Source organism: Oryctolagus cuniculus, chromosome 7 (genome assembly GCF_051225735.1).
Source record: "Oryctolagus cuniculus isolate XC-2025 breed Fujian yellow rabbit chromosome 7, ASM5122573v1, whole genome shotgun sequence".
NCBI classification, from domain to species: Eukaryota; Metazoa; Chordata; class Mammalia; order Lagomorpha; family Leporidae; genus Oryctolagus; species Oryctolagus cuniculus.
The window spans coordinates 133,418,676-133,433,736 of NC_142873.1; the positions used below are offsets into that span (position 1 = coordinate 133,418,676).

At 41.3% G+C, this 15,061-nt stretch overlaps 1 protein-coding gene across 5 annotated transcripts in view; it reads right to left on the reverse strand.

Annotated features, from left to right (window-relative positions):
- RLF (RLF zinc finger) overlaps positions 1-15,061 on the reverse strand; it is a 104,264-nt gene that overhangs the window by 6,104 nt on the left and 83,099 nt on the right. For 4 of the 5 annotated variants that reach the window (XM_002715189.6, XM_089300923.1, XM_051856646.3 and 1 more), the window contains 2 exons: positions 13,417-13,553; positions 3,612-3,753 (listed from right to left, as the gene is read on the reverse strand). In XM_002715189.6, coding sequence (XP_002715235.3) covers positions 3,612-3,753; positions 13,417-13,553 — 279 coding nt within the window. The remainder of the gene's footprint in view (positions 1-3,611; positions 3,754-13,416; positions 13,554-15,061) is intronic. The other variant, XM_089300922.1, reaches the window with a different exon arrangement.

Genomic DNA, 15,061 nt, shown 5'->3' on the forward strand with positions numbered 1-15,061 from the left:
TCTCTCTCACTCACTGTCTAACTCTGCCTGTCCAAAAACAAACAAAAAAAAAGGTTCTATTCCTCAGACATCAAACAAACAAACAAAACCCATGGATTCTGACAAGTCAGCCCTTCCACTTATGACTTTCTTGTCACTAAGTCAAAGTTTTAATAACTCTAAGCACCTTTTACTGAAGAGCTGGTTTAAGTTCTTCATTTGCAGAAAACTGAAGCCCAGAAAATAAAGAGGTACAATTATAAAGAATTCTCCATTATGCACTGTTACCTTCTGCAAGTAACCAAGTAGTACCCATATAGTATCTTCAGCATCATTAACTTTTTCCACCAAAAAGGCTATGTGTCTAGTTGCTACTTAGCTCCCAATATCTTTTCCCCACTTTGGGGGAAAAAAAATGGATTTTTAACTGGTTATAAGGTCACCTGCAATAATGACCATAACTCCTAGCCTCTCCTGTAGCTAGAAATAGCCACATGTATTTATGTATGTGTCTTGGGGACAGTATGTGTCACAGTATGATCTGCTCTCCCCCTATCTTTTCCTTCTTGTTATCTGGAATTGAAAAATTACAGCTGGGATTGAAATACGTCTTAGAACATATGTGAAAGCTATTAATGGGAGAGAAAAGGAACTTGGGTAAGTGGAGTCACTGAAGCAATCTTGCTTGTCTACCTAGATTACAATACCATATGAAAGAGAGAGTAACATCTACTTACTTTAGGTTACAACTATTGCAAGATACCCATCATTCACATCAGAGCCAGATTCTAGCTGACATAGGCTAGATCACCTTTCTCAATTTGAAGGGGGTTCGACACCCACTACCCTTTTACCTACCAGTCTGTTTCTCTTCTACTCTTCAATTCTTACTCATTATTAAGTAAGGATTACAACAGAAAATACTCTAGACTTGAATTCAAGAAAAATATTTCTAGTTCTACAAATGGACAGCAAATTCTGTAATCTGTTTCAGAAACCTACTTCCCCTACTCCTCTAGCTGCTTTCTTATTTTTTGTGGTTCCTTATGATAAGCACAATTCTAAAATGATCTCCGGCAACTCTCACATCTTTGCATAATTTCCTTTTCTTGAGTGTGGATAAAATTTGTAAATATAACATCCTTGTGATTATGTTAGGGACTCTGTGGACGTAACAAAGTCCAAAATCAGCTGACTTAAAGACAGACAGATGGGGCAGGTATTTGGTCTAGTGGAAGCTGTTGGTTGGGATGCTACATTCCATATGGGAGTACCTTGGTTTGAATCCTGGCTCTGCTCATAATTCCAGCTTCCAGCTGATGTGTACCTTGGGAGGCAGCAGGTGATGGCTCAAATGGTTGGGTCCCTATTATGCACATGGGAGCCCTGGATTGAATTCTCAACTGCTGGCTAAGCCTGATCCAGCCCTAGATGTTGTAAGTATTTAAGCAGTGAACTAGCAAATGGGAGTTTCTTTCTCTCTGCCTTTCAAATAAAAGAGTGAGAGAGAAAGTGCATGTATCTTCTTAGAAGTGGATTTTCCAAAGTCTTTGATAACACCTTAGTCTGGGCAACACCTTGATTTCAGCCTTGAGATACTGTGATCTACAAAACTGAGCTAATGAAGGTAGCTGCTCTTTTAAGTGCTAAGTTTAATTTGTTACACAGCAACAGAAAGAGGTATAAAGAAAATTTTCTAAAGAAAAAATTTATTTATTTAAAAGGTAGAGTTACAGAGAGAAGGAGAGTCAGAGAGATCTTCCATCTTCCATCTGCAGGTTCACACCACAAATGGCTGCAACAGCCAGGGTTGGGCTGGCCCAAAGCCAGGAGCCTGGGGTTCCATTCAAGTCACTTGTGTATACATACATACATATACAATATCAATCAGGGGCCCAAGTACTTGGGTCATCTTCCCTGCTTTCTCAGGCACATTAGCAAGGAGCTGGATAGGAAGCAGAGCAGCTACAACTTGAACCAGTGTTTGTAGCGGATGTCAGGACAGCAGCATCACAGGCAGTGGCTTAATCTGCTGCACCACAACATGGCCCCAAAAGAAAATCTGTTATTTTTATTATTTTTTAAAGACATTTATTTGAAAGGCAGGGTTACAGAGAGAAGGAGAGACACAGAGATCTTCTATCTGCTGGTTCACTCCAAAAATGGCTGCAACAACCAGGGCTGGGCCAGGAGTCAGGAGCGTCCCCCAATCTTCCGTGTGCATTCAGGGACCCAGGGACTTCGGGCCATCTTCCTCTGCTTTTCCCAGGCAAATAAGCAGGGAGCTGAATCAGAAGTAAACAGCTGTGACTTGAACTGGCACCCATGTGGGATGCCACCACTGCAGCCTGTGGCTTAATCCACTGTGCCACAGCAATAGCCCCAGAAAACTTTTTAATGGCCAATTAAAATTATTATTTTTTTTTAAATCAGAAAGTTTCTGTAGTTACTTGAAAATGTTCTTTCTGTGGCTAGAAACACATTTATTCATAGTGATTAGAAATAACCGATTTTTTTTTTTTTTTTTTTAATCAGTTGAAAGGCAGACAGATACAGAGACAGACAGAAAGATCTTCTATCTGCTGGTTCACTCCCCAAATTCTTGCAATAGCCAGGTAGGGGCAAGGTCAAAGCCAGGAGATTGGATCCCAATCTGGGTCTGCCACGTGGTGGCAAGGATCTAAGTGAGACATCACCTGCTGCCACTCAGGGTGGGCATTAGCAGGAAGCTGGAAACACAAGTTGAGCCAGAACTGAAGCGTTCTAACACAGGATGCAGGCATCCCAAGCAGTGTTGTGACCACTGTGCCAAGATGACTGACTCTCTCCTGTCTTCACTAGAGAAGACTAGATCAAGATATTTGAAATAGAAGTACAGGATTTGAAAGGTTGCTTTAAAGGAGAAGGAAACAGAATCAAAGATAGATGTGTGCTTTGAACTTAGTATACACAATCCTTGGATGATGTGAAAAAAGTAACCCACAAAACACAAAACACACTATGAGTTCTTACAGATATGGACATATGAAAGGCTCGGTCACAAGCTGTTGCTAACACCAAAACAAAAACAGAGCACAGTGTAAGACTCATACTAGACCGTGTAAGGCTGAACTCACAGAACAGTTTTATATGTAACACTTCATTTCCTTCTAGGAAATATACATTTTTTAAAAGTATCTAACTTATTTCCTTTTTGTTTGTACAAGATAATACAATTTGTAAACAGCTGATTCTGGAACTGTTCTATAACTCCAAAATCAAGAAAAGTTACCACTCCATCTCCAAGAATACTGGTGAAAACATACTATTTCTGTTATAGTTATTATCATTAGTAAGCAAATATGTGTATAAAATACAGAACTTTATTCTAGGAAAAGGAGTTATAGGTGATAGCCAAGAAACATCATCTTTCTTTCCCCGAGGGGAGATGGCCTATCGCTTCAACTCACTGCTTTTCATTAAGCAAAACTGGATTCCTAAGAAGTCATTCTGCAGAAACAGCTTGATACAGCCAATCCTATAATTTTATTAACTCCTATTTTCCCTTATCTTCAATGAGTAAATGGGAAGTTATCTTTCCACTCATTTCTTCCCTCTGGCCACAATCAACATAGAAAACATATATTACTCACTTCAGTTTGTATAACTCTAATCAGGCAAAATAAATGCTGCTGTGTTTTAGCTATGACACCAAACTGACGACATCGCTCCAGAAAAGTATCTAAAGAAGGGTCGATTCTTCTTTGCAGTTTACTCCAAAAGAGTGTCAATTCCCTATTAAAAAAAATAGATTATGGTAAAACATTTAAAGCAACTGGTTATTTGCTGCCACACCCCATAATCCCATTTTTGGTTTGTGGAAGTGAGTTCATGGTAGAGAAAATAAAAATTAGAAGGAAAATGTTCTGTATTTACTACTGCTTCCGCTTAAACTCAAAATTGTTACGAATCCTCCCTGTAAATTCTCTAACTTCTTTATTAGATTTACTTATCTGGGAGGTAGAGCCACAGACAGAGAGAAAGGTCTTCCATCTGCTGGTTCACTCCCCGGATGGCTGCAATGGCCAAGGCTGGGCTGATCTGAAGCAGAGAGCCAGGAGCTCTTCTAGGTTTCCCACATGGGTGCAGGGGCCCAAGCATTTGGGCCATTTTCTACTGCTTTCCCAGGCTATAAGCAGAAAGAGCAGAAGAGGAACAGCAGGGACACGAAATGGAGCCCATATGGGATGCCACACCACAGGTAGAGGATTAACACACTATGCCATGGTGCTGGCCCCTAAAATACTGATATTTCAAATTCCTATTAGCAAATTCTATTACAGGAAGGTGGATACAAATTCAAAGCTTAAAAAATGAAAACGCTGGAGGGCAACATTAAGAAATCCTCATTCCATATCAGAGTTCCATCCTTGGCTCTAGTCCCTAACTCCAGGTTCCTGCTAATGTAGATCCTGGGAGGCAGTGGTGATAGCCTAAGTAATTGAGTTGCTGCCACCCATGTAGGAGACTTGGATTGAGTTCTCAGTTCCTAGCTTCCACATGGCACCACAGCTCAACCCCTGGCTATTGTGGGAATCCGGGAAATCAAAAAACGGATAAAAGTAATTACTATTTGTCTGTCTTTGCCTCTTAAATACATTACATAAAAAAAAAAAAAAATGTTTAGAAGCTGGTCTTGTGACACAGCAGGTTAAGTTACCACCTGTGATACTGGCATCCCATATGAGCATTGGTTCACACCTTGGCTGCTCTATTTCCAATCCAGCTCTGTGAAAATGCACCTAGAAGGGTAGTGAAGGATGGCCTAAGTAACTGGGTCCCTGCCGCCCACGTGGGAGACTCTCTGGAGTTCCAGGTTCCTGGCTTTGGCCTGGCCCAGCCCTTGCTGTTGCAGTCATTTGGTGAGTGAATCATCGAAGATCTCTCCCATTCTTTCTGTCAACTGCCTTTAATTAAATAAATCTTTTAAAAAATGTTTAAAAACATAAAAATTAACACATTTATTTTATAATATACTGAGAAGTAATCATACTTAACATAATTTATTTTCTTCATATTTCTCAAGTTAACTAGGGCTCTCAAAAGGAGAAATTCTTTAGTAGGTATAAACCTACCTCAAAGATTCAAAAGGTCTATGATTAAAGCTTATAATATTTAATGATAGCAAGTTTGAGATATAACAAAAATTAACTGAAAACAGCTTTGGGGAAAGGTATTTGGTATAATGGTTAAGATGCGCTAGCGCCGCGGCTTAACAGGCTAATCCTCCGCCTAGCGGGGCCGGCACAACGGGTTCTAGTCCCGGTCGGGGCGCCGGATTCTGTCCCAGTTGCCCCTCTTCCAGGCCAGCTCTCTGCTGTGGCCAGGGAGTGCAGTGGAGGATGGCCCAAGTGCTTGGGCCCTGCACCCCATGGGAGACCAGGATAAGTACCTGGCTCCTGCCATCGGACCAGCGCGGTGCGCCAGCCGCAGCGCACCAGCCGTCGCGGCCATTGGAGGGTGAACCAACGGCAAAGGAAGGCCTTTCTCTCTTGTCTCTCTCTCAGTCCACTCTGCCTGTCAAAAAAAAAAAAAAAAAAAAAAAAAAAAAAAAAGATGCTGCTTGGAATGCTTGCTTCTCCTATTAGTGTCTCCTACCCAGTCCTGGCAGAGCTCCTAATTCAGCTTCCTGCTAAATATGCACTCTGGGAGATGGTGAGCTGGTTATGGGCTCAAATAGTTGAATCCCTGACACCCATGCGGGAAACCCAAAATGAGTTCATGGCTCCCAGTTTTGGACTGGTCCAGCCCCTGCTGTTGCGTGCATTTGGGCAGTAAAATGGGGTGGGAGATTTCTTTTTTCCTGCTTTTACAAAAACAAACAAGAAAACTCAACAACAATTAACATTTTAGGGGCAGCTCCTTGGCTTGGTGGTTAAGATATACCTATATCCCACTTTGGTGTGAACATTTGATGCCCATCTAGCTCCTGTTGCTTGCTTCATGCCAACTCAGACCCTAGGAGGCAGTAGGATGGCTCAAGGAACTGGGTTCTTGTTATCCACATGAGAGACCTAGATTGAGTTCCTAGTTCCAGCCCCTGCCCCAGTGTGAAGCCACTGTGGTCATTTAGGGACTGATCCAGTACATGGGAGCCTGTTCTCTGCCTCTCAAAACAAAAACAAAAACCTTCACATCATTGTCTTTATTTCACTAACACTGTTTTTCCAACTAGAATATGTGAAAACTGACATAGATCACCTTTGAAAAAAATCCACCAGTTAGGCAGGGTGGGATGACTTTACTCTTATTTCCACATCTTAAAGATTAAAATTCTTAAGAGGGACTGGTGCTGTGGTGTAGAGGGTTAAGCTTCCAAATGCTGTGTCAGCATCCTATATAGGTGCTGATTCAAGTCATGGCTGCTCCACATCTGGTCCAGTTCCCTGCTAAGGTACCTGCGAAAGCAGTGGAAGATGGACCAAGTGCTTGAGCCCCTGCATCCAAGTGGGAGACTCAGAAAAAGCTCCTGGCTCTGGAATGGCCCAGCCCCAGGCTGTTGCTTGTGGTCATTTGGGGAATGAATGAATGGATGGAAGATTTCTCTGTCTTCCCTTTTCTCTCTGTATCTCTACTTTTCAAATAAATAAATAAATCCTTTTAAAAAGTTTCTAAGAATACTGCAAAATTCTAAACAAAGGAAATGAAGAACTGCATATGCTCAGAATTAAAAGGAGTACCTGTCAAAAATATAAACATGTGAAATCTACCTTATCGGAACAGAACAAAATGATCAAAACCAGTATGAAGATAAAAAGGTCAATGATGGCCGGCACCGCGGCTCAATAGGCTAATCCTCCGCCTTGTGGCGCTGGCACACCAGGTTCTAGTCCCGGTCGGGGCGCCGGATTCTGTCCCAGTTGCCCCTCTTCCAGGCCAGCTCTCTGCTGTGGCCTGGGAGTGCAGTGGAGGATGGCCCAAGTGCTTGGGCCCTGCACCCCATGGGAGACCAGGAGAAGCACCTGGCTCCTGCCAGCGGATCAGCGTGGTGCGCCAGCCGCAGCGCGCTGGCTGCGGCGGCCATTGGAGGGTGAACCAATGGCAAAGGAAGCCCTTTCTCTCTGTCTCTCTCTCTCACTGTCCACTCTGCCTGTCAAAAAAAAAAAAAAAAAAAAAAAAAAGAAAAGGTCAATGATGTCAATTATCTAAAATTTACTACATAGAAGTTGAAAAGTTAAGACAATAAACCAGAACATACAGAGTTTAATTTATTGTCAATGAAGCTTCCACATATCTTACCTCCAACAAGTGTAATAAAAAAGGGAGTTGATTTTGTTTTTTAAAAAATTATTATTTTATTTTATTTTTTTGACAGGCAGAGTAGACAGCGAGAGAGAGACAGAAACAGAGAGAAAGGTCTTCCTTTATCGTTGGTTTACCCTCTAATGGCCGCTGCGGCCGGTGCACCGCGCTGATCCAAAGCCAGGAGCCAGGTGCTTCTGCTGGTCTCCCATACAGGTGCAGGGCCCAAGGACTTGGGCCATCCTCCACTGCACTCCCGGGCCACAGCAGAGAGCTGGCCTGGAAGAGGGGCAACCGGGACAGAATCCGGTGCCCCGACTGGGACTAGAACCCGTTGTGACCCTGCTGCAGGCGGAGGATTAGCCTATTGAGCCTCGGCGCCGGCCTGATTTTGTATTTGTATAAATAATTGCATGGGTACAAAACAGACTTAAAACTATTGTTACCCACCCAAACATATAAATGCACCTGAATCTATGACAATAAGGATATTAGCTGAGAGAACATCTGTATACTAGAACACTGAAATTACCAACCAAAATAAACTTCAAGCTAACTGGATCATGCGTATCCTAAGAATAAATCTTTCTTCAATTATTACAATGATGCAGTTTTTTAAAAAACAGACAACCATTAAAAACAAATTGAAAATGACTCCACTGCAGTATCTGCCCAATGTTCAGATGACCTACTACCTACTTTACCTTAAAATTATCCCATTACATAATTCAAATCAACAAATCATATGCAAATTTACAAAACTGGAAAAAAATTTAATTCTATTATTAGCAGAAAGTCCTTTGGGCCCCTGCACCCACATGAGAGACCTGGAAGAAGCTCCTGGCTCCTGGCTTCAGATCAGTGCATCTCCAGCTGTTGCAGCCAACTGGGGAGCAAACCAGCAGATGGAAGACCTCTCTCCCTTTGCCTCTCCTTCTCTTTCTGTGTAACTCTGACTTTCAAGTAAATAAACATTTACCAAAAACAAACAAAAAAGGAATGAACATTCCCTAAAGAAGGCCACTACAGTAGTAATTGGCTCCTAAACCTCGTTTTTCTACAATACTCAGTTAAATAAAGGTATTGGTTTTCAACAGGTGGAGACACAGTTATGAATTAGACAACATATATGACCCCTGGTATATCAGTCTAGTTGAGGGGAGAACAGACATCTAAGTACACCCTAAGAGATACAAACGTACAACATAACAAAATTTAAGCTTGGGGTATTAAAGAAGGCAAAGGTTGCTTATCAAATACTGACTGAGACCTTAGTGTACAGGTTTCAAGGTTCAACTGTCCAGTTTTATTTTTAAAGTAACAACAGATATTATTCATCTGTATACTTTATCTCAAATTATTACCTTTTCTACTTGCTATGACTATTATTTTTTTTTAAAGATTTATTTATTTATTTGAAAGTCAGAGTTACAGAGAGAGAGGAGAGGGAGATAGGGAGAGTGGGGGGAGGGAGACGGGGGGGGGGGGTCGGTCTTCCATCTGCTGGTTCACTCCCCAATTGGCTACAACGGCTGGAGCTGCACCAATCCAAAGCCAGGAGCCAGGAGCTTCTTCCAGGTTTCCCACACGGGTGCAGGGGCCCAAGCACTTGGGCCATCTTCCACTGCTTTCCCAGGCCATAGTAGAGAGCTGGATGGTTACTGGAGCAGATGGGACATGAACAAGCGTCCATATGGGATGCCGGCACTTCAGGCCAGGGTGTTAACCTGCTGTGCCACAGCGCCAGGCCCACAATGGCTATTCTAATTATGTTATTATTGTTAATATACTAGGAGGAGGTCATTTTCTTTGGTACTCTGATTTTTTCAGACAGCCAAAAAACTTTTGGGGCCAAGGTTAATGAATAAACTAAGCAATGTAACTTCTAAGATCAATAAAATAGTATGGTGACAAATGCAGTTTCCAAAATTTTTATGTGCTATTTACATGTCTCTAAATATAATTTCTGAAAGAATAAAAAAAAAAGGGTGGGGGTGGATGTCTGGCACTTTAGCTCTTGGTTGGGATGCCTGTATCTGATATGAGAGTGCCTGGGTTTGAGTCCTGGCTCCACTTCCAATTCCAATCTCCTGCTAATGTGTACCCTGGTAAAGGTAGCAGGTGATAGCTCTAGTAGTTGGGTACCTGCCACCCACGTTGGAGAACTGGATTCAATTTCTGGCCCCTGGTTGCAGGTGCTACTGTGGGCATTTGGGGAATGAACCAGTGGACAACAGGGAACACTCTCTTTGGATTATTAAAAAAAATTGACTGCTTTTATTATTGCAGCTCAACTTGGTTGTGTATTTTAAAAATCCCGAAATATCTTATAAAAAATTTCAACTACGAGGTAGGTGTTTAGCCTAGCAATTAACAACACCAGTGGCCAATATGGGAGTGCCTAGGTTCAATATCCAGTTCAGGCTCTGGGTCTTGATTCCAGCTTTCTGCTAATAGAGATCATGGGAGGAAGTGGTGATGGCTCTGGTGGGTTCTTCCCTCACATATAGGAGACCTATACTGAGTTTCTAGCTTCTGGGCTTGGCCTGGCCCAGTCCTCACTATTGAGGGCATTTAGGGAGTAAGCCAGGAGATAGGAGGTCACTTTCTCTCAGTCTCTTACCATACATTTCATTATTTATTTATTTTTTTAAGATTTATTTGAGTTACAGAACAAAAGAAGGAGAGACAGAGAGAAAGGTCTTCCATCTGCTGGTTCACTGGTTCACCCCTCAAATGGCTACAACGGCTGGAGATTGGCCAATCCAAAGCCAGGAGCCAAGAGCTTCTTCTAGGTTTTCCACATGGGTGCAAGGGCCCAAGCTCTTGGACCATCTTCTACTGCTTTCCCAGACCATAGCAGAGCTGGATTGGAAATGGAGTAGCTGGGACTCAAACTGGTGCCCGTACTGGATGCTGGTGCTGCAGACAGCGGCTTAACCTGCTGCGCCACAGTGGTCCTCCCCCTCATTATCTTAAACACAGAAAACCTACAACATAAAAGAATCCATCCCAATTAAATGTAATTTCTTGGATTAATTTCTGGGATCTGTTTTATGCTACATATATTCTAAAACTCCAGTATCTTACCACACACTCACATGACTCCCAAAGCCTTTGAAAATAGTGAAAGGGTTAAAAAAGAAAAGACACTATTTCTGTGTGAACTGTTTGGAATAAGCTTATTTTTAACAATTGTGAAGTGACGACGATTGTCCTTCCCCTTTACTAATTATAACTCTTCAGGAGGCCAACAAGAGGGAAATCCCTGTTAATTCTTTGCTGCTGCAGGGGAAGCTCACTAATCCTAGAGCCACTAATAGCTTTGGAAGAATGAATGGCACCTGAGTGAAGAAGGGAAGAAAAAGTTCATGGGTACTACAAAAAAGAAGCTGTATCAGGAATATTAAAAGAATTATGTGAATACTTTTAAAAACATTTATAATCAATAACATATTCCATATGTGGTGCAATTTATTCTTTGCACTGATAATGTAGCTCTAACTAGAAGATACTTTTTCATTATGAACAAATAAACCACTATAACTCTAAAAAGAAAAATTAGGGGCTGGCGTTGTGGTGTACTCAGTTAAGCTGCCACCTGTGACACAGGCATCCCACAGGCACTGGTTGAAGTCCCAATCTAGCTCTGTGCTAGTGTGCCTGGGAAAGTAGTGGAGGATATAGCACAAGTGCCTTGCCACTCACATGGGAGACCGGGAAGAAGTTCCTGGCTTCGACCTAGCCCAGACTCATCCCCAGCTGTTGCAGCCATTTGGGGAGTGAACCAGTGGATGGAAGACGTCTCTCTCCGTAACACTGCCATTTAAAAAAATTATTTATTTGAAAGGTAGGGTTATACACAGGCAGAGAGCGGGTGGGAAGGTGGGAGAGAGGGACAAAAAGAGACAGATCTTCCATCCGCTGGTTCACTTCCCAAATGGCTGCTGCAATGGCCAAAGCTGGGCCGATCTGAAGCCAGGAGTCAGGAGCTTCTTCTGGGTCTCCCATGTGGGTACAGGGACCCAAGGATGTAGGCCATCTTCCACTGCTTTCCCAGGCCATCAGCAGAGAGCTGGATCAATAGTGGAGCAGCTGGGACTGGAACTGGCATCCATATGGGATGCCTGCACCTCAGGTAGAGGTTTAACCTACTATGCCACAGCACTGGCTCTTGCCTCTGAATAAATAAAATAAATCTTAAATAAAAAAAAGAAAAAGAAAAATCAAGAATTTGCTTCTTAACTAAATCTGTTTTAATGTTGTTAAAATCTCTAATCTCTAGATCTTTCCCAATGAAAAGTAATTTTCTAATTGATTTCTTCATAATTCTTTTTGCTTACCATCATCCCTGTTTTGATTTCTTAACAAAATACCCACAATGATTATACAAAATATATTTAAGTTTCTAGCCCACTATCTTCTTCCTCATGGGAGATACAACTTTGGCAAAGTGAACTGGGTAGTAAAAGACTACAATCTGAATTTTGGTCTCTGCCACAAAAAACAAATGTATAGAAGCAAAGCACTAAATTACAAGACAAATGCACTGTACTTGAATTTTTAGTTCTACCATTTTAGGCTCAAGACTGGGGATAATCTCAAGTATTCTCTGATCCCTGTGATACTCTACTGTCTCATCATGTAATGATTATTAAGAGGACTGGGAGAGACAACTTACAATATTTCAATCTAAAAAAACAAACAAAAATAAATACAAGGGGCCGGTCCTGTGGCGTAGTGGGTAAAGCCGCTGCCTGCAGTGCTGGAACCCATACAAGCGCCAGTTCAAGTCCCAGCTGCTCCACTTCCGATCCAGCTCTCTGCTGTAGCCTGGGAAAGCAGTGGAAGATGGTCCAAGTGTTTGGGCCCCTGTGCCCGTGTGGGAGACCCAGATGAAGCTCCTGGCTCCTGGCTTTGGATCGACACAGCTATGGCCGCTGTGGCCATCTGGGGAATGAACCAGCAGATGGAAGATCTCTCTCTCTGTGCCTTTCAAATAAATAAATAAATCTTACAAAAGTAAAAAAAGAAAAAAAAATACAGTAACATATAAAATGGCAACAACAAACTATACAAACAGACACAGCTGCTCCAGATAGAGAGTAAGGAAGACTGAAATTATAGGCTGATTCTACAAACAAAGCACTTATTTCCAACTTCTAGCTATCCTTAGTTGTTTTTCTTTTTTTAAAGACTATTTATATGAAAGGTGGAGTTACAGAGAGGCAGAGGCAGAGAGAGAGAGAGAGAGAGAGAGAGATCTTCCATCTACTGGTTCACTTCTCAAATGGCTGCAACGGGCAGAGGTGGGCTGACCTGAAGCTAGAAGCCAGGAGCTTCTTCCAGGTCTCCCGCAAGGGCGCGGACCCAAGGATTTGGACCATCTTCTACTGCTCTCCCAGGCCATAGCAGAGAGCTGGATCAGAGGTGGAGCATCTGGGACTTGAACCAGTACCCGTATGGGATGCTGGCATTACAGGCAGAGGCTTTTACCTACTATACCACAGCGCCAGTCCCTATCCTTAGTTTTTTTAAATACTTGGGACTCCTCACTCAAGACCATGCAAATCCAACACGTTCTTTAAATTAAAGCTCAAATACCATTTCTTCCTTCCTTTCTTAAATTCTTGGGTACAGTGAGCCCTTTTCTCTAATCTCCTATAACATTATCCATATAACTAATCTGACACATATTTACAGAGTCTTGTATTTTTGAGGTTTCTCATATATCAGGTTTGTTTCTCTGGCCTAAACAGACCCAAAACTGTTAGAGCCAACCTATTTAATTTGATACTTTTTATTAATGGGTTTCCAAATAAGAGGAGGGAGCAACCACCAGAATATACTAAAAAATGAAAAGGAAAACTAATACTAGTTGGTTTCACAATGGCACAATTTTATCTTTAACATGGGAGGCACACATTGGGAGTTAACAGACAACCATCTGTATGATAAGCAAAAGGAATCTTTTACAGTTTAACTTGATTAAACCAATGAAAATTTTTAATTTAATGACTGCTTGGAGGCAAGATTTTATATATATATGTCATCACCTAATTTGCCTAGACTTTAAATTTGAAAGAAAACAATGTTTTACATAAATCTTAAGTACAGTAGTATATGCTAACAAAGAGTATAAAAAACTATACTTACCAGGAACAATATACACTTGCAGTCTGGAGCTGCTGGGTAAGGTAAGTTGTGCAAAGAACAAATGCTGTATTATCCTGACCCTCAGATTCCAGATTACATATGATGTCTAGTACTTCTTTGCAGTCGACTTTTGCAATCTATTAAAAATAAGATGACTAAGTCAGAAAGAAAAGAGTGACTTTCCTATAAACTTTGTTATATATGATATTTCTTTATAGCATTTTCTATCTTTGATAACTGATGAGGCAAACATTAGAGACACATAATTTTCCTCTGAAGACTAATGACTACATCTTCTGGAATGAATAAACATTTCATATAAGAAAATATTAAAGAGAGAAGAGAACAGTCACTATATGAATATAGTTTTAATACAGCTTAAAGAGTTTTTGTATCATTTACAAAATATTGATGAACACTGCTACCACATAAATGAGTCAAAGCATGAGTAATAACCTTAGGCTACTTTCATTTTTAGTATGTCTATCTTTTGTTTCTGTTTTTTTTTTTTTTTTTTTCCTTTCTTTTTCTTTTTTCCCCTCTTGATTTTATTCAGGTCACTGAATCACAAATAACACAATTACTCTTTCTGCCAAGTGGGACTAAAGGCAGTTAAAAAGCTCTTTTAAATATAAATCCTATACTATCATATCATTTTTTTCATCAAAATTAAGAAAAAAAAGTCTTTTGTGTTCATGAGGTTTTTTTTAAGGGTATTACAATTTTATTCTTTTTTTTCTAATTTAATTTTTTTTAATTTAATGAGCATAAATTTCCAAAGTACAGCTTATGGATTACAATAGCTTCCTCCCCCCCATAACTTCCCTCCCACCCACAACGCTCCCCTCTCCCACTCCCTCTCCCCTTCCCTTCACATCAAGATTAATTTTCAATTATCTTTATATACAGATCAATTTAGCGTATATTAAGTAAAGATTTCCACATTTTGCTCCCACACAGAAACACAAAGTGTAAAATACTATTTGAGTACTAGTTATAGCATTAATTAAACACCTAAGAGTAATTGTGTATTAATTAGAGTTCAACCAATAGTTTTAAGTAGAATATAAAATGCAACTTTTGTATTGTTGTGGCCCCCCCCCCAACCTCCCTCCCTCCCGTGGCCCTCCCCTCTCCTACTCCCTCTCCCATCCCGCCCTTCATCACGTTTCATTTTCAATTACCTTCATATACTGAAGATCAACTTAGTATATACTAAGCAGGGATTTCAACAGGCTGCACTCACACAACCGAACCAGGTATAGGGTATTGTTCGACTAGTAGTGTTGTTTTTGAGTTTCACAGTTAAACACATTAAGGACAGAGATCCTACGTGGGGAGCATGTACCCAGTGGCTCCCGTTGTTGATTTAACAATTGGCACTCTTATTTATGATGTCAGCAATCACCCGAGACTCTTGCTACGAGCTGTCTAGGCTATGGAAGCCCCTTGAGTTCACCAACTCTGAATTTGTTTACATGAGTTTTTCAAACAGTAAAAAACTCCCTTTAGAAATACATCTTTCTCTGGGCTGGCACTGCGGCATAACAGGTAAAGCTGCTGCCTGTGGTGCGGGCATCCAACATGGGCATGGGTTTGAGTCCTGGCTGCTCTATTTCCCATCCAGCTCCCTGCTGATGGCCTG